The 25,121-nt window shown below is 46.7% G+C and overlaps 1 protein-coding gene and 1 pseudogene across 2 annotated transcripts; both read right to left on the bottom strand.

The window, feature by feature from the left end:
• Nucleotides 1–960: 960 nt before the first annotated feature.
• On the bottom strand, nt 961–3,675 carry LOC134738181 (NADH dehydrogenase [ubiquinone] 1 beta subcomplex subunit 8, mitochondrial-like; annotated as a pseudogene).
• Nucleotides 3,676–13,184: 9,509 nt separating this feature from the next.
• ACOT6 (acyl-CoA thioesterase 6) lies at nt 13,185–22,097 on the bottom strand. 2 transcript variants are annotated; one of them, XM_063651821.1, is made up of 3 exons: nt 22,001–22,097; nt 15,881–15,965; nt 13,185–13,839 (listed from the first exon to the last, which is right to left on the bottom strand). In XM_063651821.1, the coding sequence occupies exons 1-3, from the start codon at nt 22,036–22,038 to the stop codon at nt 13,234–13,236; spliced, it is 729 nt and encodes a 242-aa protein (XP_063507891.1). In that variant the 5' UTR covers nt 22,039–22,097; the 3' UTR covers nt 13,185–13,233. The 2 variants fall into 2 exon arrangements, with proteins under 2 accessions (XP_063507891.1, XP_054305530.2); XM_054449555.2 differs by lacking the exon at nt 22,001–22,097 and adding an exon at nt 20,019–20,524 and having other exon boundaries at nt 15,881–16,083.
• Nucleotides 22,098–25,121: the final 3,024 nt, after the last annotated feature.

Here is a 25,121-nt window from a genome sequence, read left to right as displayed (position 1 = left end):
AAAAAAAAAAAGAGAGACAGAGAGGGAAAGCTGACTACAGATATATACCCTAAGGAAATAAGTTCTATTGTCCTGTGGCCTGGAACAAGTGTTAACAATGTATATTTTTTGTATGCAGAAAAAAAGCTTACAAGTATATTACATTTCTTCTTTTTTTTTTTTTTTTTTTTTGAGACGGAGTCTCACTCTGTCGCCCAGGCTGGAGTGCAATGGCGTGATCTCGGCTCACTGCAACCTCCACTTCCCGGGTTCAAGTGATTCTCCTGCCTCAGCCTCCCTAGTAGCTGGGATTATAGGCGCAAACCACTGCATCTGGCTAATTTTTGTATTTTTAGTAGAGATAGGGTTTCACCATGTTGGCCAGGCTGGTCTTGAACTTCCAACTTCAAATGGTCTGCCCGCCTCGGCCTCCCAAAGTGCTGGGATTACAGGCATGAGCCACTGCCCCCAGCCAAGTATATTACATTTCTGTTTTTTTAAGAGAGAGAAAAGGCCTTGAACCCACAAAATAAAACCATAGTTTTTCATTCATACATATGAATATTGTATTTTGTATATATATACAAAATGGTTCTGGAATGGTTCTGGAAGGAAACACTTCAAATTGGTAATAGTAACTACCCTTGGGAGAAGACTGAGATTGGGTACTGAGTTAAGAGGACCTTTTATTTTATCTGTATTACTTGAATCTTTCACAGAGAAGAAAGTATTGATATATGTAATTTAAAATTTGTTTTCTGGCTAGGCATGGTGGCTCATGCCTGTAACCCCAGCATTTTGGGAGACAGAGGCAGAAGGATCAATTTGAGACCAGGAGTTCAAGACCACCCTGGGCAACATAACAAGACCCCCATCTCTACAAATTTTCTTTTCTTTTCTTTTTTTCTTTAAACCACCACAGCACTGAGCTTTATTAGGGATTTCATTAAGGTTAAATTTCTAGGAATGAGGGAGTCCTAGTTAGAGGGCACAAAAGCCCACAGAGCCTCCTCGTATCTCATAGTCAACCACTGGCTCAGGTTCTTTGGAGGGATCGCCACCTTGTTCCAGGTACAGATTATTGCAAGGACACTGTTTTGGTCCCACAGGCTGATAGACAGGGTAAATCACCCCCACCCAGAACATGAACATCATGAAAGCCACAGAGCCGAAGAGCTGTATACACATGATATTCCAAGAAACAGGTGCGGGGGACATATCTACATAGTTCCTGATATACATGTCTAGGTGTCATTGTGTCCCCAGTTCAACCTCAGGCCAGGTGGTCTCAGTTATACCACAGATCCCTCTTCTGCTATAAGTGGTCAGAGAGCTTCAGGTAGTCCCCATACCCCATGCCATCATCCAAATAAGGCTCATAGTCTTCCACACGCATATTATACTTCTTGGTGGCAGTGACCCGTTCTTCTGGGGTCTTAGGTTAGGGCCCCAGGAGCATGCCCTTGGTAATGTGGGAGGCTGTCTGTGCACCCAGTGGCATCACATTCTGGGATGCCCTTTGCGGCCACTGGAGTCCCAGGACCCCAGCCCTGGCCGCCACTATCTTCACCTACTACAAAATTTTTTCAAATAGCTGGCCGTGGTGGCTCATGCCTGTTGTCCTAGCTACTCAGGAGGCTGAAGCGGGAGGATCACTTGAGCCCAGGAGTTAAAGGTTGCAGTGAGCTATGGATGGCACCACTGCACCCCAGCCTGGGTGACAGAGCAAGACCTGGTCTCTAAAAATTAAAAAAAAAAAAAATCGTTTTCTACTATTCTATCTTAATTAAAACGCATGTGTAAAATGAGGTGAATTAACCCAGGTGAACGTATTTTATTAAACTGCTTGTCAAGGAAGAGGGGTATGTATATAAATCCTAAATTTGGGGAGAAACAATCCCATTTTCAAATCTTATCCCACTTACCTATAAATAATTGTCATGTGTCATATTTCTGGATAGAATGTATTTGCCACTGAAAACACATGGCCATTGGACCAAGAGTTTCTGGTTTAGAGCCATCCAACAACCCTGTTTTCTTTGAAAAGTAAGTACCTGCGAGGTACTTTTCTCTGAAAAGCAAGGACTTGTTAAAGTCCTGTCTTTGGTCTTTTAGCCATAAATATTGTTGGGGCTCAGAGAACAATACCCCAAAATGAAGGCCTCAGAAGTAAAAGTTTTTCTTTGACCTTCTCCTGCCACCCTGCTCTGAGTCCCATTCTTCCCTGAGGCTAGCCATAAAAACTAGAATCCCTTTTCTTCCAGGCAGATCATAGAAACCAGAACTCCTTTTCCCTAAAGCCAGTGATAAAACCTCAAAATATTACTGTAATTTTCCCTGTGCCTTTCTGTGTAAAAATTGGCCATAAACAAATGATCTGATCTACCTTATTTGACTGTAAGTCATGCTTCCCATTCTGAAGAGGGACCTGCCCCACACCCAGAAGGAAGGAATGAAGCTCAGAGAAGCCAAGAAGAATCTAGACAGACAGGCCTTGCTGGGTTTCCCCACTCAGCTTAGTAGCATTTTATTGGGGGAGCACACTACCCAGGTCGGTGGCATGGGGTAAAAGAATTTACCAAGACAGTTGTAGGGAAAGAAAGGCAGATTTATTAGAGAAAGTAGGAAAATACGTTGCGAGAACGTTGCAATAGGCAGGCCAGCAGAAGAGAAGTTGAGTGCAAAGAAACAAAGGCTTGCTGGGGACTTTATAGAATAATGTTTATGCTGTCTGTTGAAGAGGGATTTGTGCAGTAGCGATAACACCAAGGTTGCAGTGAGCTAACTTGGAGGGGTCTGGTGATAGTTGGGCGGAGGAAGATTATGAGTTATTTGTGCAGGAGGGCTGTGTCCTGGACCATGAAGAAAGGCAGACTTGTAGCTTCCCTGCATCTTCTTTTTGCTCTCCCCTGCTCCCACGAGCCTGACTCCCTTTGTCTAATTAGGACTCCATGTACCCTTTTTGTCCAATCATATTTCTCTTTTTTTAAATTTTATTTATTTATTTATTATTTTTTTTTTTTGAGATGGTGTCTCACTCTGTTGCTCAGGCTGTAATGCAGTGGAGCCGATTTAAAATGATAAGAAATAAGTAATCTGGGGCCGGGCGCGGTGGCTCACGTCTGTAATCGCAGCACTTTGGGAGGCCAAGGCGGGCGGATGACGAGGTCAGGAGATCGAAACCATCCTGGCTAACACGGTGAAACCCCGTCTCTACTAAAAAAATACAAAAAATTAGCCGGGCGTGGTGGTGGGTGCCTGTAGTCCCAGCTACTCGGGAGGCTGAGGCAGGAGAATGGCATGAACCCGGGAGGTGGAGCTTGCAGCGAGCCAATATCGCACCACTGCCCTCCAGCCTGGGTGACAGAGAGAGACTCTGTCTCAAAAAAAAAAAAAAAAAAATCTAAACTTTTCACCTTGGGTTATGAAGCCTGCATCATGTGACCCTAACATACCATTAACTTTCTTGTAGTCCCCTTCATGCAGCTCTGCACTCTTCCAGTCTCTCCTCAAGCTGGAAGGCACTAGAACCAAGTGGTCAGTGAAGGCATGGGCTTTGGCCTTGGACTGACTTAGCTCTCCCACTAACCAGGCATGTTTCTTAATTCTCTTGGATCTCTGAAATAATAATTGTTAATACAGGGATACCTGGGAGATATTGCAGATATGCTTCCAGACCACTGCAATAAAGCACATATCGCGATAAAGTGAGTCACATGAATTTTTGGTTTCCCAGTGCATATAAAAGTTGTATAATATACTGTAGTCTATTAAGTTGCGATAGCATTATGTCTAAAAAAAGTACATACCTTAATGAAAAAACACACCTCTGCTAAATAATGCTAATGATTATCTGAGACTTCAGTGGGTCGTAATCTTTTTGCTGATAGTTTTGCCTCCATTTGAAGGCCACAGATTCACTAGGGTGGTGATTGCAGAAGGTTGCTGTGGCTGTGGCAATTTTTTTTTTCTTTTCTTTTTTTTTTTTTTTGAAACGTAGTCTCACTCTTGTTGCTCAGGCTGGAGTACAGTGGGGTGATCTTGGCTCACTGCATCCTCCGCCTCCCGGGTACAAGGAATTCTCCTGCCTCAGCCTCCCAAGTAGCTGGGATTACGGGCACCCACCACCATGCCTGGGTAACTTTTTTGTATTTTTAGTAGAGACGGGGGTTTCACCATGTTGACCAGGCTGGTCTCAAACTCCTGACCTCAGGTCATCCACCAGCCTCGGCTTCCCAAAGTGCTAGGATTACAGGCATGAGCCACCGCTGTGGCAATTTTTTTTGTTGTTGTTGTTGAGATGGAGTTTCACTCTTGTTGCCCAGGCTGGAGTGCAATGGCCCTGTCTCAGCTCATCGAAACCTCCACCTCCCAGGTTCAAGTGATTCTCCTGCCTCAGCCTCCCAAGTAGGTGGGATTACAGGCATGCGCCACCACGCCTGGCTAATTTTGTATTTTTAGTAGAGACAGAGTTTCTCCATGTTGGTCAGGCTGGTCTAGAACTCCTGACCTCAGATGATCCACCCACCTCAGCCTCCCAAAGTGCTGGGATTACAGGTGTGAACCACCACACTCAGCGGCTGTGGCAATTTTTAAAACTAAGACTATAGACTGGGCACAGTGGCTCATGCCTGTAATCCTAGTATTTTGGGAGGCTGAGGTGGGAGGATTGCTTGAGGCTGAGTTCAAGACCAACCTGGCCATCCTAGCAAGATCCCATCTCTATCAATTTTGTTTAAATTTTAAAAAAATGACTATGTGATATTGTGAAATATATATTTGGTCGTAATCTCGTTTTGCGACATACAACTCCTAAAAGATTTAGAATCTCCAACATGTTGTCTTTTGTGTGCTAATGAGTTGATTTATGGCTGGCAGCCCCTAAGTAGCTTCAGTATGGGGGCTGGTAACCAGAAACACCAAGGCAGGATTAAAGAGTTGAAGGTCAGACACAGTGGCTCATGCCTGTAATCCCAGCACTTTGGGAGGCCAAGGCGGGCAGATCACTTGAAGTCAGGAGTTTGAGACTAGCCTGGCTAACATAGCAAGACTCTGTCTCTACTAAAAAAAAACAAAAATTAGCCAGGCTTGGTGGCACCCACCTGTAATCCCAGCTACTCAGGAGGCTGAGGCAGGAGAATCGCTTGAACCCAGGAGACGGAGGTTGCAGTGAGCAACACTGCCCTCCAGCCTAGGCAATGGAAAGTAAGATTCCGTCTCAAAAAAAAAAAAAAAAGATTGTTGGGACTTTCAGCCCCACTGTAACCCTACCAAACCTTGGGGAGGAGGGAAAGCGTTAAGGTTAAGCTGATCACCAATGGCCAATGATTTAATCAATCGTGCCTAGATGATGAGGCTTCCATAAAAACCCAGAAATGGGTTCAGAGATCTTCTGGATAGCTGAACACATGGAGGTTCCTGGAGAGTGACATGCCTGGGGAGGACATGGAAGCTCTGTGTCTCTTCCCCCTATGCATCTCCTTATCGGTATCACTTGTAATATCCTTTATAGTAAACCATTAAGTGGAAGTAAGTGTTTCCCAAGTTCTGTGAGTCACGCCAGCAAATCAAACCCAACGAGGAGGTCATTGGAACCCCAATGTGAAGCCAGTTGATCAGAAGTTCCGAAAACCTAGACTAAAGACTGGTGGGAAGAGACTGGTCTTGTGGGACTTACACCTCAACTTGTGGGATCTGATGTTATTTCCAGGTAGACTGTGTCATAGTTGAATTGGAGGACACCCAGCTGGTGTCTGCTGCAGAACTGTTTGCTTGCCTGGTGTGTGGGGAGAAACCTCCCACATTTGGTCACAGAAGTATTCTGTGTTGATTGCTGTGTTGAGTGAGAGAATTGCACCAGGGATAGATTTCTCCTTACTAACTATGAAAGTCCTAGATGACTGGGACTTTCATAGCTAGTGAGGAGAAGTCTACGCCTGGTGCAGTTCTCCCAATAAAAGGCTATTTTGGCTGGGTATGGTGGCTCACACCTGTAATCCCAGCACTTCGGGAGGCCGAGGCGGGTGGATCACCTGAGGTCAGGAGTTCGAGACCAGCCTCACCAACATGGCTAAACTCTGTCTCTACTAAAAATATAAAAATTAGCGGGGTGTGGTGGCGCATGCCTGTAATCCCAGCTACTCGGGGAGCTAAGGCAGGAGAATCACTTGGAAGCAGAGGTTGCCGTGAGCCGAGATCGTGCCCTTGCACTCTAGCCTGGGCAACAATAGCAAAACTCTGTCTCAAAAAAAAAAAAAAAAAAAAGGTGGTTTGTCTGTTGTTTAGTGGTTTAGCGTAGCCACCTTCATCAGTTTTCTCAGCTAGGTTTTCTGGATAACTTGCTGCAGCTTCTACATCAGCGTTTGCTGCTTCACCTTGAACTTTTTTTTTTAAGACAGGGTCTCACTATGTTGCCCAGGCTAGTTTTGAACCTCTGGACTCAAGTGATCCTTCTTCCTCAGCCTCCAGAGTAGCTGTGACTACAGGCATGCACCATCACACCTGGCAAACTTGCACTTTAACGTTATGGAGATGGCTTCTTTCCTTAAATTTCATAAGCCAACATATGCTAGCTTCAAACTTTTCTACTGCAGCTTCCTAACTTCTCCCAGCCTTCATAGAATTGAAGAGAATTAGGGCCTTGCTCTGGATTAGGCTTTAGTTTAAGCTTGTCCACTCTACAGCTTGTGAGCTCCATGCAGCCCAGGATGGCTTTGAATGTGGCCCAACCCAAAATTGTAAACTTTCTCAAAACATTATGAGATTTTTTTCTGCGATTTTCTTAAAGCTCATCAGCTATTATTAGCATTGTTGTATATTATGTGTGACCCAAGACAATTCTTCTTCTTCCAGTGTGGCCTAGGAAAGCCAAAAGATTGGACACCCCTGCTGTTTAGCTTAAGGGAATGTTGTGGCTAGTTTGATCTTCTATCCAGACCACTAAAACTTTCTCCAAATCAGCCATAAGGATGTTTTACTGTGTTCACTTAAGTAGGACTTTTAATTGCCTTCAAGAACTTTTCCTTTGCACTCACAACTTGGCTAACTGCCTAGGGGAAGAGGCCTGGCTTTCAGCCTATCTTGGCTTTCTATATGCTTCATCATTTCTAGCTTTTGATTTAAAGTGAGAGACCTGAGACTCTTCCTTTCACTTGAACATTTAGAGGCCATTGTAGGGTTATTAATTGGCATAATTCCAATATTGTTTTATCTCAGGGAACAGGGAGGCCTGAGGAGAGGGAAACAGATGGGAAAGGCCAGTTGGTGGAGCAGTCAGAACACACACAACATTTATTAAATTCACCATCTTATGTGGGTGCAATTCTTGGAGCCCCAAAACAATTACAGTGGTAACATCAAAGATCACCGTAACAGATATAATAATAATGAAAAAGGCTGTACATGGTGGCTCATGCCTGTAATCCCAGCACTTTGGGAGACCGAGGCTGGTGGATCACCTAAGGTCAGGAGTTCGAGACCAGCCTGGCCAACATGGTGAAACCTCGTCTCTACTAAAAATACAAAAATTAGCTGAGCATGGTGGCGTGCACCTGTAATCCCAGCTACTTGGGAGGCTGAGGCAGTAGAATTGCTTGAACCTGGGAGGCAGAGGTTGCCGTGAGTCGAGATTGTGCCACTGCACTCCAGCCTGGGCAACAAGAGTGAAACTCTGTCTAAAAAATAAAATAAATAAAATAGGTTGGGCGCGGTGGCTCACACCTGTAATCCTAGCACTTTGAGAGGCCAAGGAGGGTGGATCATGAGGTCAAGAGATCGAGACCATCCTGGCCAACATGGTGAAACCCTGTCTCTACTAAAAACACAAAAATTAGCTGGGTGCGGTGGTGCGCACCTGTAAGTCCCAGCTATTCAGGAGGCTGAGGCAGGAGAATCGCTTGAATCCAGGAGGTGGAGGTTGCAGTGAGCCGAGATCACACCACTGCACTCCAGCCTAGCAACAGAGCAAGACTCCATCTCATAAATAAATAAATAAATAAATAAAATAATGAAAAGACCGAAATATTGTAAGAATTACCAAATGTGACACACAGACACAAAGTGAGCACATGCTGTTGAAAATGGTGCTGATAGACTCTCTTGACACAGGGTTGTCACAGACCTTTAACTTGTGGAAAATTTAATAAAGCAAAGCCCAATAAAACAAAGTATACCTGTATTTGAAAATTAAAATATGTTAAGTACTTTACACAGATTATCTAATTTAATCACAATAGCCCCATGAAGTAGTTACTATTATTATGCCCATTTCATAGATGAGGCATATAGACAGAAACCCCAGGCTGCACTACTTACTAAACTGTGTGAGCCTGGATTAGGCTGGGATTTACGTCTACTATATAAGCATCCTTGAAGATATTACCTGTCTTAGTGCATTTGTGTTGCTATAAAGAAGAGTTATTAAAAAGAGGTTTTTTTTGTTGGGGTGGAGGGGAGCAGTCTTGCTCTGTCACCCAGGCTGGATGGAGTGCAGTGGTGTGATCGTGGTTCACTGTAGCCTTGTCCTCCTACACTAAAGTTATCCTCCCACCTCAGCATCCTGAGTAGATGGGACTACAAGTGGGTACCACTGAACCCGGCTAATTTTTATTTAAAAAAATTTTTTTGGGCGGGGCGTGTTGGCTCACGCCTGTAATCCCAGCAGTTTGGAAGGCCGAGGCAGGTGGATCACCTGAGGTTAGGAGTTTGAGACCAGCCTGGGCAACATGGCGAAACCCCATCCCTACTTAAAAAAAAATACAAAAAGATTAGCTGGGTGTGGTGGTGTGTGCCTGTAATCCCAGCTATTCGGGATGCTGAGGCAGGAGAATCGCTTGAATCTGGGAGGCGGAGGTTGCAGTGAGCCAAGATTGTGCCACTGCACTCCAGCCTGGGCAACAGAGCAAGACGCTGTATCAAAAAAAAAAAAAAATTTGTAGAAATGGGGTTTCACTATGTTGTCTAGGCTGGTCTTAAACTCCAGGTTCCAAGCAATCCTCCCACCTCAGCCTCCCAAAATGTTGGGATTACAGGCATGAGCCACTGGCCCTGGCCAAAAAGAGGTTTATTTGGCTCACGGTTCTGCAGGCTGTACAAGAAGCACAGTGCCAGCATCTGCTTGTGGTGAGGGCCTGAGACTGCTTCCACTCACTGCAGAAGGGACAGAGGCCTAGCGTGTGCAGATCACATGGTGAGAGAGAAGCAGGAAAGAGGGGAAAGAAGTGCCAGGCTCTTTTTCACAACCAGCTCTCAGGGGAACTCTTGTGGGAACTCACAGAGAGGACTGCACCAAGACATTCCTGAGGGGTTGGCCCTCATGACCCAAACACCACCCATTAGGCCCCACCTCCAACATTGGGATGCAAATTTCTCTTTATTTTTTAGAGACAGGATCTTGCTCTGTCACCTAGGCTGGAATGCAGTGGCATCATCATAGCTAGAATTCCTGGACTCAACCAATCCTCCTGCCTCAGCCTCCCAAGTAGCTGGGACTACAGCTGCTCGTTACCATGCCTGGTTAATTTTAAAAACATTTTTAGTAGAAACAGGGTCCTGCTACTTTGCTCAAGCTGGTCTCAAACTCCTGGCCTTGAGCAATCCTCCTACCTGGGCCTCTCAAAGTGTTGGGCTTACAGGCATGAGCCACCATGCCCACCTGGGGATCAAATTTCAACATGGGATTTGGAGAGGACAACATCTAAACTATAGCACTACCCTGTATATCACTTAATGTTTCTTAGTACGACTATCTTTGGAAGAAACTGACTTCAAAGTTTGGCTTTTAGTTTATGAAAGTTGTAAATTTTGTGTAACTAATTAGGTTTCCTTCTTTGCATAAACCACTATAAGACTGGGCGTGGTGGCTCATGCCTGTAATCCCAGCACTTTGGGAGGCTGAGGCAGGTGGATCACCTGAGGTCAGGAGTTCGAGATCAGCTTGACCAACATGGTGAAGCCCCATCTCTAATAAAAAAATACAAAATTAGCCGGGCACGGTGGTGCATGCCTGTATTCCCAGCTACAGGGAGGCTGAGGCAGGAGAATCGCTTGAACCTGGGAGGCGGAAGTTGCAGTGAGCCAAAGTTGCACCATTGCACTCCAGCCCAGGCAACAAGAGCAAAACTCCGTCTCAAAAAAAAACCAAAAACTAAACAAAAAAAACCACTATAAAATACATGACTGAATGAGTGGTCAATCCAGGCAAGGGCATAGGATTCCATAATAAACACTATTATATTAGCCTCATTTCTGGCTCAACTTTATGGATAACTTTTCTCTTTCTCCCTTCTACTTCATATTGCTCTACTCCATTTCAAATGGCTTGATAACAACCTGAGATTCTTTTTGAAATAAAAATCTCAAGCCAGGCGCGGTGGCTCATGGCTGTAATCCCAGCACTTTGGGAGGCCAAGGCAGGCGGATCACCTGAGGTCAGGAGTTCGAGACCAGCCTGACCAACATGGAGAAACCCTTTCTCTACTAAAAATACAAAATTAGCCAGGTGTGGTGGTACGCCTATAATCCCAGCTACTAGGGAGGCTGAGGCAGGAGAATCACTTGAACCTGGGAGGTGGAGGTTGCGGTGAGCCGAGATCGCACCACTGAACTCTAGGCTAGGCAACAAGAGCGAAATTCTGTGTCAAAAAAAAAAAAAAAAATATATATATATATATATATATATATATATATAGGAGACAGGTGGCCACATACAGTCACCTCTCAGGGAAAAGCAAGCAAATATCTTCAGTCAGTGTATGCCATTTCTAGGTTGCTTTATCTGTAAGGAAGAAATCGAGGTCTAGGGCTGTCCTGCCCTAGTGCTTTAATACATATAGATGTGGAGTCATTCTCCTGCATGACTTCTGGGACTACCTTTTTGGCCTTCGCTTTCTCATCCTCCCTGCCACTTTCCTCATAACTTCCTCCTGTGGTCTCCCACCCCAAGAGCATCTCCACAGTAGCAGGTCCACCTGGGAGTGAGTTAAAGCACAGGCTCCCAGAATTCACATCATAGAAAATTATACTACACAGGCCAGGCGCAGTGATTCACGCCTGTAATCCCAGCATTTTGGGAGGCCAGGGGGCAGTTCCCTTGAGCCCAGGAGTTGGAGACCAGCCTGGGCAACGTAATGAGACCTCATCTCTACAAAAAATAAAAAGTTAGCCAGGTGTGGTGGTACATGCCTATAGTCCCAGTCACTTGGGAAGTTGAGGTGAGAGGATCACTTGAGCCCAGGGAGGTTGAGGCTGCAGTAAGCCATGATCGTGCCACTATACTCCAGCCAGGATGACAGAGTGAGACTGTCTCAAAAAAAAAAAAAAAGAAAGAAAGAAAGAAAAAAGGAAAATTATACTACATGGTGAATGACTATGCTCAACACAGAGTTTAACAACTGATCAAAATTAAGTTACCTCTAAGGAACTTTTCATTGTTAAGATCTAATGGGCACTTGCTTGGATAGATTAAAATTGGTGAAGGATTTTGTACGTACTCAGAAAATCATGGGATGTGCCGTGACATCACAGAAAAACTTTCTTATGCTCAAGGAAGACTCTCTGCTCTGGTCTGTTATGACTCTAGATAGTGCCCAGTATATTGCAGTAGGTTGAGGCAGACAGGTCCCAGTCCTCAGTAGGAGGGTAATTGGACTAGATGGTTGTGGGAGGAAGTCCGATTTGGTAGGTATAACATGACATCAGAGATGAAGGCCATGGCGTACAAGGTGTTGCCCTGAAAATCTTGGCATCAAGGCATTCCTCCAGGCAGGCAATGACCATATAGTGACTGGGAATCCCCTGGCAAACATAAAGTATATCCACAGATATAATGCTCCTGGTCCTCAGATTGGGGTTCAGAGACAAGTGTTTTTTGAGACACAGTTTTGCTCTTGTTGCCCAGGCTGGAATGCAGTGGCACGATCTCGGCTCACTGCAACCTCCACCTCCTGAGTTCAAGCAATCCTCCTGTCTCAGCCTCACAAGTAGCTGGGATTACAGGTGCCTGCCACCTTGCCTGGCTAATTTTTTTGTATTTTTAGTAGACACTAGGTTTCATCATTTCATCATGTTGGTCAGGCTGGTCTCAAACTCCTGACCTCAGGTGATCCACACGCCTAGGCCTTCCAAAGTGCTGGGACTACAGGCGTGAGCCACCGCGCCCGGCCCAGGGAGAAGTCTTGAATAAACGTTCAGCAATGTGTATGGGCAAGAATGAGGTAGAGCCAGGCATGGTGGCTCAGGCCTGTAATCCCAGCACTTTGGGAGGCTGAGGTGGGTGGATCACCTGACATCAGGAGTTCGAGACTAGCCTGGCCAACATGGTGAAACCCCGTCTCTACTAAAAAAACAAATTAGCTGGGCATGGTGGCGCGAGCCTGTAGTCCCAGATACTCAGATGGCTGAGCCAGGAGAATTGCTTGAACCTGGGAGGCGGAGGTTGCAGTGAGCCGAGCTCGTACCATTGCACTCCAGCCTGGGCAACAAAAGCGAGACTCCGTCTCAACAACAACAACAAAAAAGAATGAGGCAGAGTCCATTCCTTAAGGCAATCAAGTGGGCAGGTTCCCAAGACTCAGACGTGGTTAGTTAGGGCCAAAGGGGAGAAGAGACTCCAGAGCAATACCAAAGGTCAGTCCTCAGAAAGGGGACACGAGGCCAAAGCTGGGCCAGCAACTAAGTTGGGAAAGCACTTCTTACATTTCTCTTGCTAAAGGTGAAGACCGGTCCTACAAATAAGATCAAGGTTAAGCCTATGTGGACCCAGCGGTGAAGAAAGGCAGGTTGCAAAAGTTGAGAATCAGGGAGGACCTGACAAAGAAGCTGAGCCGGTTGCTTTGTCACAAAAAAGGTTGCTACGGGCTCTGGGAAACCCAACACAGGCTGGGTGTGGTGGCTAACACCTGTAATCCCAGCACTCTGGGAGGCTGAGGTAGGCAGATCACCTGAGGCCAGGAGTTCAAGACCAGACCTGGCCAACACGGCGAAACCTTGTCTCTACTAAAAATACAAAAATTAGCTGGGTGCCGTGGCGTGCGCCGGTAATCCCAGATACTCGGGAGGCTGAGGTCGGAGAATAGCTTGGACCTGGGAGGCAGAGGTTACAGTGAGCCGAGGTTACAGTGAGCCAAGATTACGCCACTGCACTCCAGCCTATGTGACAGAGTGAGACAGAAAAAAAAAGAAAAGAAACAAAGAAAACCCAACACAAGTTGTATGAATAGGATTTTTATTAATGGTATCTGGTCTGTGGCTACAATGTTATATTTTGCTGTGCTTGACAGATTTTTTACCATTGAGATGTTTATGGAAGACAGTTTGAATTTGCTGCCAGGCATCTACCTGTGCCTTTGAGTGAGCCTTTGGCTCACCTCCATAGAATATTGCCTCACCCAGAACAGCATGCACAGAGGCTCTAGAAGGAGGAAAATAAGGTGGGTCAATACAGTGACCAGTTTCTGGGTAACAGATTATCTGGGGTCTTTCTTTCCCATGAGCTTGTAGCCTTTCAGAGGCTATCTGAGCGTAGAATTCACTCTTCCAGCTTTGATCATCCATGCCAACAATAAACAAGAAGGGCCCCTGGGCCTTTTCCAATGGAATAAGACTTTGGTGATTGCGTTCCTCCAGTGGATTGCTCCAAGTGTCCATAAAAGTGAGAAATCCTGACTTAGTGATTTTTACTTTTCCTACATCATCGACAAGTTTAGGAATAATCATATCCTTGTAATGTAGAGGAGCTACTGTGTTGGCTACACAGGCATTGATAAGTACAGTGGCTGTGATGCCCTTCAAGAAAGAAGCCATTGAGAGACACAGGTCACCTCCTTTGGAAAATCCAAGAAGCCCAATACTAGGACCTTTCACCTGTTGAGGAAAAAGAGAAGGAAAACAAGCTTAGAATTCATAAATGGAGGACACAGACAGTGATTTTACATTCTCCAAGTAGCTTTCCTTTTTTTTCTTTTTTGAAATGGAGTCTCACTCTGTCACCCAGGCTGGAGTGCAGTGGTGCAATCTTGGCTCACTGCAACCTCCACCTCCCGGGTTCAAGCGATTCTCGTGCCTCAGCCTCCCGAGTAGCTGGGATTACAGGCGCCCACCACCACGCCCGGCTAATGTTTGTATTTTTAGTAGAGACAGGGTTTCACCATGTTGGCCAGGCTGGTCTCAAACTTCTGACCTCAAGTGATCTGCCTGCCTTGGCCTCCCAAAGTGCTGGGATTATAGGCATGAGCCACTGTGCCCCGCCAGTAGCTTTCTTAACTATCATTTGCTTTCCTTCCTTATCCAACAATCTGCAAAGTTCAAATATGTCTTCTAATAAGCAAATCAACCGATTTCCTAGTAATGGGTCATCCCCTAATATTTATGAGGACTGGGTCAGGAGTATACACAGAGGCCCAGACACCCTATACCTAAATATTTCAAAATTATAAGTCAAATGAACAAACTGTTAAATACAGTATATTATTTTCTCCTGCCTTGATAAATATAGCACCATAACAATTCATAAGGTCAGGCTCAAATTTAAAATCTTGGAATCCACTGGAGTTCTGTACTGGAACGTGACATAGGGGAGAGGCCAGCCCCTGGGCCCTGCACCACACTCCTTCTCTTCCATCACTGGCTCCTTCATGGACCTTAAGGGGCCTCTCACACATGTGTGTGGACACCCCAGCCTGCATGTTTAAGGCCTAGGTATATATACACTGACGAACCCAGAAAAGAGGCTTAGGGCCTGGAAGCAGGATCAGAGCTGTTTGGCAGAGAATTCTGGGGTGCCGGATCCCAAGAGCACTAGGGGTTGTGGGGGAGAGAACCCTGCAGAACATCTTATATCTTAACATTAGAATGTCTGGGTCTCTTTAAACCTGGATGATAACAAAGAGTGTATATCATTCCATTTTTAATTATACCAAAATTTGTTGTTGTTGTTGTTGTTGGGTTTTTTTTTGAGATGGGGTTTCACTCTTGTTGCCCAGTCTGGAGTGCAATGGTGTAATCTCGACTCACTGCAACCTCTGCCTCCTGAGTTCAAGCAATTCTCCTGCCTCAGCCTCCCGAGTAGCTGGGATTACAGGTGTGTACCACCACGCCCAGCTAATTTTTGTATTTTTAGTAGAGACAGGGTTTCACCATGTTGGCCAGGCTGGTCTCAAACTCCTGACCTCAGGTGATCTGCCCGCCTCGGCCTCCCAAAGTGCTGGGATTACAGACGTGAGCCACCGCACCTGGCCAAAATGTTTTAATTAATTAATTATTTCTGTTATCAGATAAGGACTTTCTTTACAAAACCATAATACCATTATCATACCCAACAAAATTAATGATTACTTCATATAATCAAATACACCATTCTTATTCAAATGTCTCCAGTTGTCTCAAAAAATATCTCTTTATAGTCATTTTCTCTATATACATTTATGTTAATCTTATTAAGGAGGAAAATTGAACTCCGGAGAGAGTAACTGCCTTATTCAGAATCATAAGGCCACTCTGGTAGACGCAGAGCCAGAACTTTTTTTAGTCCTGTGCTCTTTGAATTTTGGTCCACAATTACAAAGACAACTAAATAGTCAAGTCTTAAGGGATTAGAGAGAGATGGGAGAAAATGGAAATAATAATCCTAGTATAAAAACTTTTTTTGAGACAGGGGTCTCACTAAATGTTGCCCAGGCTGGTCTTGAACTCCTGGGGTCAAGCAATCCCCCAGCCTCAGCCTCCCAGGTAGCTGGGACTACAGGTGCACATCACCATGTCCAGCTTCCATCCTAGTAACTTTTGAAGGAGATTCGGTATCTCCTGGCATGTTTCTAGTTCCCAGTGTTCTGGCAGGGCTTTTGGATTCAGCCCTGCGTCAGCTCTATCCCCTCTCTTCTGCACTAAGGTGATCACCAGAACCCACCTTTGGATGCTGCAGCATAAAGTCCACGGCTTCTTCAAAGTACTCCAGATGTACACCATTCAGATCTTCGGGGAGGTCTTCAAATCTGAAATAAGCCAGGGCAAGCACAGCAAAACCATGTCCGGCCAGGAGGCTGGCCCTGTATTCACAAAGGCCCCCGCCGCTCCCAAACAGATCAATGATCCCAGGAAAGGGCCCCTTGCCTGGAGAACATCACAAATCACAAGGAGCTTTAGATTCCCAAAAGACAGTAAGCAAACAAGTTTTTGAAGCCAAGGAGATTGGGGGTAGAGAGATTGGCAGAGAAAGAACAAAATGTCTTATTTTCTCAAACAATAATAATAATATAGAGGGATAAAAAACTACATATTGGGTGCAATGTATACTACTCAGGTGACAAGTGCACTAAAATCTCAGTGTTCATCACTGTATAGTTCATCCGTGTAACCCCAAACCACTTGTACACCAAAAGGTATTGAAATTAAAAAAAAATTTTTTTTTTTTTGACAGTCTCACTCTGTCGCCCAGGCTGAAGTGCAGTGGCACAATCTCGGCTCACTGCAACCTCTGCCTCCTGGGTTCAAGCAATTCTCCTGCCTTAGCCCCCCAAGTATCTGGAATTACAGACATGCACCAGACACCCGGCTAATTTTTTTGTATTTTTAGTAGAGACGGGGTTTTGCCATGCTGGCCAGGCTGGTCTTGAACTCCTGATCTCAGGTGATCTGCCCACCTTGGCCTCCCAAAGTGCTGGGATTACAGGCGTGAGCCACTGCAACCGGCCTAAAACTTTTTAATGATATAAATTATTATCACACCACTGCACTCCAGCCTGGGTGACAGAGCGAGACTCCATCTCAAAAATAATAATAATAATAATATAAATTATTTTCACAAACAAAAATAAACCAAGTTCGAAATAACATAATGAGGCCAGGCGTGGTGGTTCATGCCTATAATCCCAGTGCTTTGGGAGGTCAAGATAAGAGGACCACTTGAAGCCAGGAATTCACGACCAGCCTGGGCAACATAACAAGACCCCTGTCTCTACAAAAAAGCTTAAAAAACTAGCTGGGCATGATGGCACATGCCTAGAGTCTTAGCTACTCAGGAGGCAGAGGCGGGAGGATCATCTGAGCCCAAGAGTTCCAGTTTGTGGTGACCTGTGATCACACCACTGCACTGTAGCCTGTAGATCACTGTAACCTTGAATCTCTGGGCTCAAGTGACCCTCCAGCCTCAAGTAGCCACCCTCCCAAGTAGCTAGGCCCCTATGCTTGGCTAATTTTTAACTTTTTGTAGAAATAGGGTCTCACTATGCTGCCTGGGCTAGTCTCAAACTCCCGGCCTCAAGCAATCCTCCCACCGCAATGCTCCCACCTTGGCCTCTTCAAGTGCTTGGATTTTAAGTGCGAGCCACTGCAATCAGCCTGTTTGTTTGTTTGTTTGTTTTTTGAGACAGGGTTTCACTCTTGTTGCCCAGGCTGCAGTGCAATGGTGCGATCTCGGCTCACTGCAACCTTCGTCTCCCCCCAGGTTCAAGCGATTCTTCTGCCTCAGCCTCCCGAGTAGTTGGGATTACAGGCATGTGCCACCACACCTGGCTAATTTTGTATTTTTAGTAGAGATGGGGTTTTACCATGTTGGTGAGGCTGGTCTCAAACTCCCGACCTCAGGCGATCCGCCCACCTTGGCCTCCCGAAGTGTTGGGATTATAGGCATAAGCCACTGCGCCCAGTCTTGTTTGTTTTTTTTTCGTTGTTGCTGTTTTTTTTTGTTTTTTTATCAGACAGAGTCTCTCTCTGTTGCCCAGGCTGGAGTGATGTGGCGTGGTCTTGGCTTACTGCAACCTCCGCCTCCTGGGTTCAAGCAATTCTCCTGCCTCAGCCTCCTGAGTAGCTGGGATTACAGGCGCCCGCCACCATGCCCGGCTAATTGTTTGTATTTTTAGTAGAGACAGGGTTTCACCATCTTGGCCAGGCTGGTCTTGAACTCCTGACCTCGTGATCCACCCACCTTGGCCTCCCAAAGTGCTGGGATTAGAGGCGTGAGCCACCGCGCCTGGCCGCCTTGTTTTTTTTTTGAGATGGAGTCTTTCTCTGTCCCCCAGGCTGGAGTGCAATGGTGCAATCTTGGCTCACTGCAACCTCTGCCTCCTGGGTTCAAGAGATTCTCCTGCCTCAGCCTCCTGAGATTACAGGCACCCACCACCATGCCTGGCTAATTTTTGTATTTTTAGTAGAGATGGGGTTTCACCATGTTGGTCAGGCTGGTCTCAAACTCCTGACCTCAGGTGATCCACCCGCCTCGGCCTCCCAAAGTGCTGGGATTACAGGCATGAGCCACTGCGCCTGCCTCCTTGTTTGTTTTTAATGAAAGGTTTTAGTTGATTCTTAGGCAGTATGATTTTTTTTTTTTTTTTTTTGAGACAGGGTCTTGCTCTGTCGCCTAGGCTGAAGTGTAGTGGTGCAATCTTGGCTCACTGCAACCTCAGCCTCCCAGGTTCAAGCGATTCTCCCACCTCAGCCTCCCTAGTAGCTGGGACTACATGTGTGAGCCACTATGCCTGGCTAATTTTTTTGTATTATATTATTAGTAGAGGTAGGGTTTTGCCATGTTGGCCAGGCTAGTCTTGAACTCCTGGCCTCGAGTGATCCACCCACCTCAGCCTCCCAAAGTACTAGGATTACAGGTGTGAGCCACTGCACCTGGCCCAGTCAGTATGATTTATTGAGCTCCTACTATATCCTTGCGAAAGCCTCTAGGAACATGGATATTTAGAAATCTGTAAGACCCAATTCCAGCCCCAGGAATTCACAGTGTAGTGGGAAGCCACGAGTTAAGGCTAAGAATTGCTGAAGAGCTGTAAAAATAAAGCAAGTTTTCTTGTTTTGGAGAATAATCACAGAATTCAGTTTAAGGATTCTGTGTGCTGTTGCAACTCTAGAATTTGTTGTTGTTGTTGTTTGAGGCAGGGTTTCACTCTGTTGTCCAGGCTGGAATGCAGTGGCGTGATTTCAGCTCACTGCAACCTCTACTTCCTGATATCAAACAATCCTCCCACCTCAGCCTCCCAAGCAGCTGGGACTACAGGCATGCACCATCATGCCTGCCTAATTTTTTTTTTTTTTTTTTTTTGTAGAGACAGAGTTTCACCATGTTGCCCAGGCTGGTCTTGAACTCCTGGACTCAAGTGATCTGCCCACCTCAGCCTCCCAAAGTGCTGGGATTACAGGCCTGAGCCACTGTGCCCGGCTCATCATTTTTATATGGTAGAGGTTTAAGTCGGGAATTTAGTTAGAAGGGATTAATCAGGAGTCTTCTTTCTGGGCTACCTTTACCTAGCAAACAGCCTGTGTTTACTTAGACTAGGGTTCCTCAACCTCAGTAGTACAGACATTTTGAGCAAAATAATTCTTTGTTCTGGCGGTTGTCCTGTGCATTGTGGAATGTTTAGCAGCATCTCTGGCCTCTGCCTGCTAGATGCCAATAGCACCTCTCCCTTCAGATATGACAACCACAAATGTCTCCAGATATTGCCACATATCCCCCAGGGAGGGCGGCTAATCACTGCAGGTTGAGAACCAAGTACAGCATGTTTATGATAGAAGGGAGAGGATTGTCAGGCAGTTTTGTGTGTGTTTTTAAACAATTAAAGGGCATTGCCAATACTGTGGATTTTAGCTTCTTTGGAAGTTTGATGTGAAAGGAGGCAAAAATCATTCTTGCACATCAGCTTAAGGTTTTGCCCATATCGTATTCAAACAAAACCACATGGCTGGCACATAGCGGCTCTCAATAAATATATAATAAGTTGAATGCACTATTCAGCACATAGCTAAAGTGGTAGTGCCTCCAGGGAGGGACGTGAAACTTAAAAAGGAAAGACTGGAGTAGCTACTCAGGAGGCTGAGGCAAGAGGACTTGAGCCCAGGAGTTCGAGGCTGCAGTGTGAGCTACGATCCAGCCACGGCACTCCAGCCTGGGCAACAGCGGACACCCAGAGACTCAGAATCCATGACAGACTCTGGAGCGAAGGAACAAGTTCAGGGATGTTCCACAATCACGCGATTCCCAGGACAGGCAAGGGGCCGGTGGGGGTCGCAGAGCTCGACCAAATTCTGGGCAGACTACTCACCCGGCGGCAGGAAGAGCGCGGCGCGCACCGGGCCCGCGCGCACCGGCTCGCGCCGCACCCCCGGCCGGAGGAAGACGCGCTGGTTCTGCGCCCGGCACAGCAGCCGCCCGGGCTCGGGGTCGTGGCCGTCCAGTACTTCCAGCTCCACGGCGAAGGGCGTCCGCACGTCGCGCTTCACCAGCCGCACCAAGGCTTTCTCGGGCTCCAACGCCCAGAGCAGCCCCATGGGCTCGAGCCCAGCGAAGCTGCCTCCCAGCGCGGGCGCGCGCTCCAGGTCCAGCTCGCCGCGGGCGTCGGCGCGGTAGCGCGCGTGGGCCTGGAAGAGCGCGCCCTTTTCGTCGCGCAGGGACGTGCGCAGCGTGACCGGCTGCTTCGGGGCCAGGCCGCGCACGGCGATACGCACCGGCTCGTCCCAGCAGCAGCGGCCCGCGGGCTCCAGGATCAGCGTCGCTGCCATCCCGATCTGGGTAGAACAGGGGCGACCCAGCTCCGCGGAGTCAGTGGGCGGGCCTGGCGGCTTTGCCCAGCGCTGGAAAGTAGTCGAGGGCGGAGCCCTTAACACTACTCCCATTGGTTGGACTTGGGGACAGGCTCCAGGCCGCTGCGTGGGGCGCCTAGAATTTGTGCAAATACACCAGTGTCCCAAATGAAAGAGTATCTGCTGAAATAAGAGTTAATGACCAATCCGGCCGGGCGCGGTGGATCACGCCTGTGATCCTAGAACTTTAGGAGGCCAAGGTGGGTGGATCACACCTGAGGTTAGGAGTTCGAGACCAGCCTGACCAACACAGTGAAACCTCATCTCTACTAAAAATACAAAATAGCCAGGTGTGGTGGCGCATGCCTGTAATCTCGGCTACTTGGGAGGCTGAGGCAGAAGAATTGCTTGAACCCAGGAGGCAGAGGTTGCATTGAGCCAAGATTGCACCGTACTCCAGCCTAGGCAACAAGGGCAAAACTCCGTCTAAAAAAAAAAAAGAGTTAATGACTATTACTGCAATCCAGTGTGGTGAGTGTCGAAATAGAGGCACAAAAACCACTGAGAGCTAAAGGATTGAGAGAGATACAGTCCAACAATCTAGATTTTGAAAAAGCATCCCAGGTGATTGTACTCAGGTGACCCCTTGGAGAAACATGGTCTTAATCCGTCCTTTACCCCTCAGTCCCTTACCAAGCCTTTTTTCCAGGGCTAATGGTACCTGGAGCAAAGCAGATGTTTAGGGAGGCAGACCTAGCCGAGTTCCAATCTGACCCTGATCCTTAATATTAATACCTGGTGATCTTTAGCAAGAAACATAACCCTCTAAATTCAGTTTTCTTATCTGAAAAGGCTTATTGTGACCATTAAATGGGCTAACGTGTAAAAACACTACACTGACACACCTGTAGGTTAGTACCCAGTGAAAGTTTTGTTTTGTTTCTTACCTCACAAATCTAATCACTGGCAGAGTCCCTTTTGGGTTGTATGCATACAGAGTTCTGGCAGTAAGCAAGTGGCACTCTCAGCCTGTGTAATTGAGGAGAGTTTTATAAAGGTATTATCTACCAAGGCATGGGCAAGATTTAAAAACAAAAACAATGAAACAAGATTCGGTGTAGAACCTTGAATCTGAAGGTTCAAGGGAAGGGGGCAGTCTGATAGGAGTTGTACCTTTTCTAGAAGGAACCTATGGTTTGTGGCAGGAAGGAGGAGACTATAAGTCCCTTGACTCTCCTCTTGTTTTTCAGTATCTTGCTAATGCCTCTCTTTGGCCAAACCCAACCACACAGCTCAACCCTAGCTGGGAACATAGCAGGATGGAGAAGGCAGAAGAGCATATAGTGATGCCCAGCTCAGTAAACATGTATAAACTGAACAAAAAGGTATTAGACTCTATGAAGCAAGTTCACTGTATGCTGGTTACCAACTTGTCTGAGTCCAGTGAGAAAACACATTCATATATTTAATACAACAATTTACATGAACTGGATTTATTACTTACAGATAGACAGCAAAGAATGACAGAAGCCTAAGAATCATTGGAAACCAGTCCCCCAAGGCTCAGGAATGCTGCATGGGTGATGGAGTCTCATGTGCGTGTGCCCCACTTGCACTGCAGCTGCCCTGAGTTTTGTACTCTGGGGTCATGTGACTGCTGGGCTAAAGCATTGGAAGACATCCTGTTTGTAGGGAGGGGCTGGAATAGAGCCAGGGCTATTCCAGCCAGTCTGTCCCTATCTCAGGATGTTACATTCCCAGCACATTCTATGCTTGAGAACTACTAGTGAGAAAGAGGGGAGAACTGAGTCAGTCCAAGGCCAACCAGAGAACTGCCCTGCAGTCCATCCCCAACCCAGATACCTCCTTTAGTAAGCCTAGTACGTTTCATATGCCCTCCAGACCCCCAGGATCTGGAGGCAGAGGTTTGTCTGATCATATTAATACGGCACCTTGGTCGGGCACGGTGGCTCATGCCTGTAATCCCAGCGCTTTGGGAGGCCGAGTGGGGGCGGATGACTTGGGGTCAGGAGTTGGAGACCAGCCTGGCCAACATGGTGAAACCCTGTCTCTATTAAAAATACAAAAATTAGCTGAACGTGGTGGCACGCGCCTGTAATCCCAGCTATTCAGAAGGCCGAGGCAGGAGAATTGCTCGAACCCGGGAGGTGGCGATTGCAGTGAGCTGAGATCTCGCCACTGCTCTCCAGCCTGAGTGACAGAGCAAGACTCCGTCTAAAAGAAAAAAAAAAAAAGCGACACTTGACTGACACAATCTCGGTGCAACATTGTTAAGCCATGGCCAGAATATATTGCATTAGGCCCAGGAGACTACTATAATAAGCGGGATGATCAGGCTTGCTTGGAGCTGTGGCCTACCCCCAAGTCCTAGTGATCCAGGTAAGAAGTTTTGAGGTCCAAGAAAGATTCTTTAGGTAGCCACTCTGACTGCAGCCAGTAGACCTGCTTCCAGATCCTCTACCTATGTCTCCACCATGCCTGAGGTGTTTATCCAGGTACACCAGGAGGTGTTGGCAGTGGCACACACTCCTCCCAATTAGTCTAAAAAAAAAAAAAAGGCTAGAGGAATTCTGTTGTTTAAAACAACCCGGCCAGGCGCGGTGGCTTATGCCTGTAATCTCAGCACTTTGGGAGGCCGAGGTGAGTGGATCACGAACGAGGTCAGGAGTTTGAGACCAGTCTGGCCAACATGGTGAAACCCCGTCTCTACTAAAAATACAAAAATTAGCTGGGCATAGTGGTGCGTGCCTGTAGTCCCAGCTACTCGGGAGGCTGAGGCAGGAGAATTGCTTGAACCCGGGAGGCAGAGGTTGTGGTGAGCTGAGATCACACCACTGCATTCCAGCCTGGGTAACAGAGTGAGATTCTGTCTCAAAAAAATAAAAATAAAAATAAAAATAAAATAAATAATAGAACAGCCTTCCTCCCAAGGGAGTAGAAGGATGTCCCTGTGCTGCCAAGGCAGTGGCACTGGAAGCAGCAATATCAGGCACAGTTTTCTTATTTTTTTCATGAGCACTGACTCCTATGTATGGTACCAAAAATTTCACAGAGGACCTAAACCTAGAATCAGCCACGACCTGGCGGGTTCCTAATAAGCATGGCGCATACTTTTAGGTTACTGGACCAATAATGTTTCCTGTACCCAGGTGTGATATGCAGGAGCACCCCCAGCATGCCCAATGTCCAGGATCCCATCATCTGCCAGCTTTCCAGGTATGACATTGTCCATCCCATGTTTGGCTCACTCCCAGATCACCCACAGAGGAAGAGGCAGCTTTTGGATGCACACTGCATCATTTTATTCAGCGACCCAGTCATGGCTATGGAGGATTGGTATTCACCAGCCAGTTCTCATTGATGGCACAGTGACATGAGCTCAGTCTCCCCCATACAATCAATATCGTTCACGAAACCTGTACACAGAGGGTTAGCATTACACCCGATATGGTTTGGCTGTATCCCCACCCAAATCTCATCTTGAATTGTAGTTCCCACAATCCCCATATGTCCTGGGAGGGACCTGGTGGGAGGAAATTGAATCATGGGGGTGGTTAGTCTCATGCTGTTCTGGTGATAGTGAGTGAGTTCTCATGCGATCTGATGGTTTTATAAAGGCTTCCCCCTGTTGCTCAGCACTTTTTGTTGCCGCCATGTGAAGAAGGGCATGTTTGCTTCCCCTTCTGCCATGATTGTAAGTTTCCTGAGGCCTCCTCAGCCATGCTGAACTGTGAGTCAATTAATCTCTTTCCTTTGTAAATTATCCCATCTCAGGTAGGTCTTTATTAGCAGTGTGAGAACAGACTAATACAGTAAGTTAGTACCACAGAGAGTGAGGCACTGCTGGAAAGATACCCAAAAATGTGGAAGTGACTTTGGAACTGGGTAACAGGCAGCGGTTGGCACCATTTAGAGGGCTCAGAAGAAGACAGGAAAGCGTGGGAAAGTTTAGAACTGCCTACAGACTTGGAGGGCTCAGAAGACAGAAAGATGTGAGAAAGTTTGGAACTTCCTAGAGACTCATTAAATGGCTTTCACCAAAATGCTGATAGTGATATGAACAATGAAGTCCAGGCTGAGGTGGTCTCAGATGGAGATGGGGAACTTGTTGGGAACTGAAGTAAAGGTCACTCTTGCTATGCAAGGAGGCTGGTGGCATTTTGCCCCTGCCCCAGAGATCTGTGGAACTTTGAACTTGAGAGAGATGATTTAGGGTAACTGGCAGAAGAAATATGTAAGCAGCAAAGCGTTCAAGAGGAAGCAGAGCATAAAAGTTTGGAAAATTTGCAGACTGACTATGCTATAGAAAAGAAAAACCCTGGCTGGGAACAGTGGCTCATGCCTGTAATCCCAGCACTTTGGGAGGCCAAGGCAGGTGGGTCACAAGGTCGGGAGTTTAAGATCAGCCTGGCCAAGATGGTGAAACCCCATCTCTACTAAAAATACAAAAATTAGCCAGGCACAGTGGCAGGTGCCTGTAATCCCAGCTACTCGGGAGGCTGAGGCAGGCGAATCGCTTGAACCCAGGAGGTGGAGCTTGCAGTGAGCCGAGATTGCGCCACTGTACTTCAGCCTGGGCAACAGAGCAAGACTCCATCTCAAAA

This window comes from Pongo pygmaeus, chromosome 15, assembly GCF_028885625.2.
Source record: "Pongo pygmaeus isolate AG05252 chromosome 15, NHGRI_mPonPyg2-v2.0_pri, whole genome shotgun sequence".
NCBI lineage: Eukaryota > Metazoa > Chordata > Mammalia > Primates > Hominidae > Pongo > Pongo pygmaeus.
Note: the sequence above shows the minus strand (reverse complement) of the source record. Positions and strands in the feature narration are given on the sequence as shown.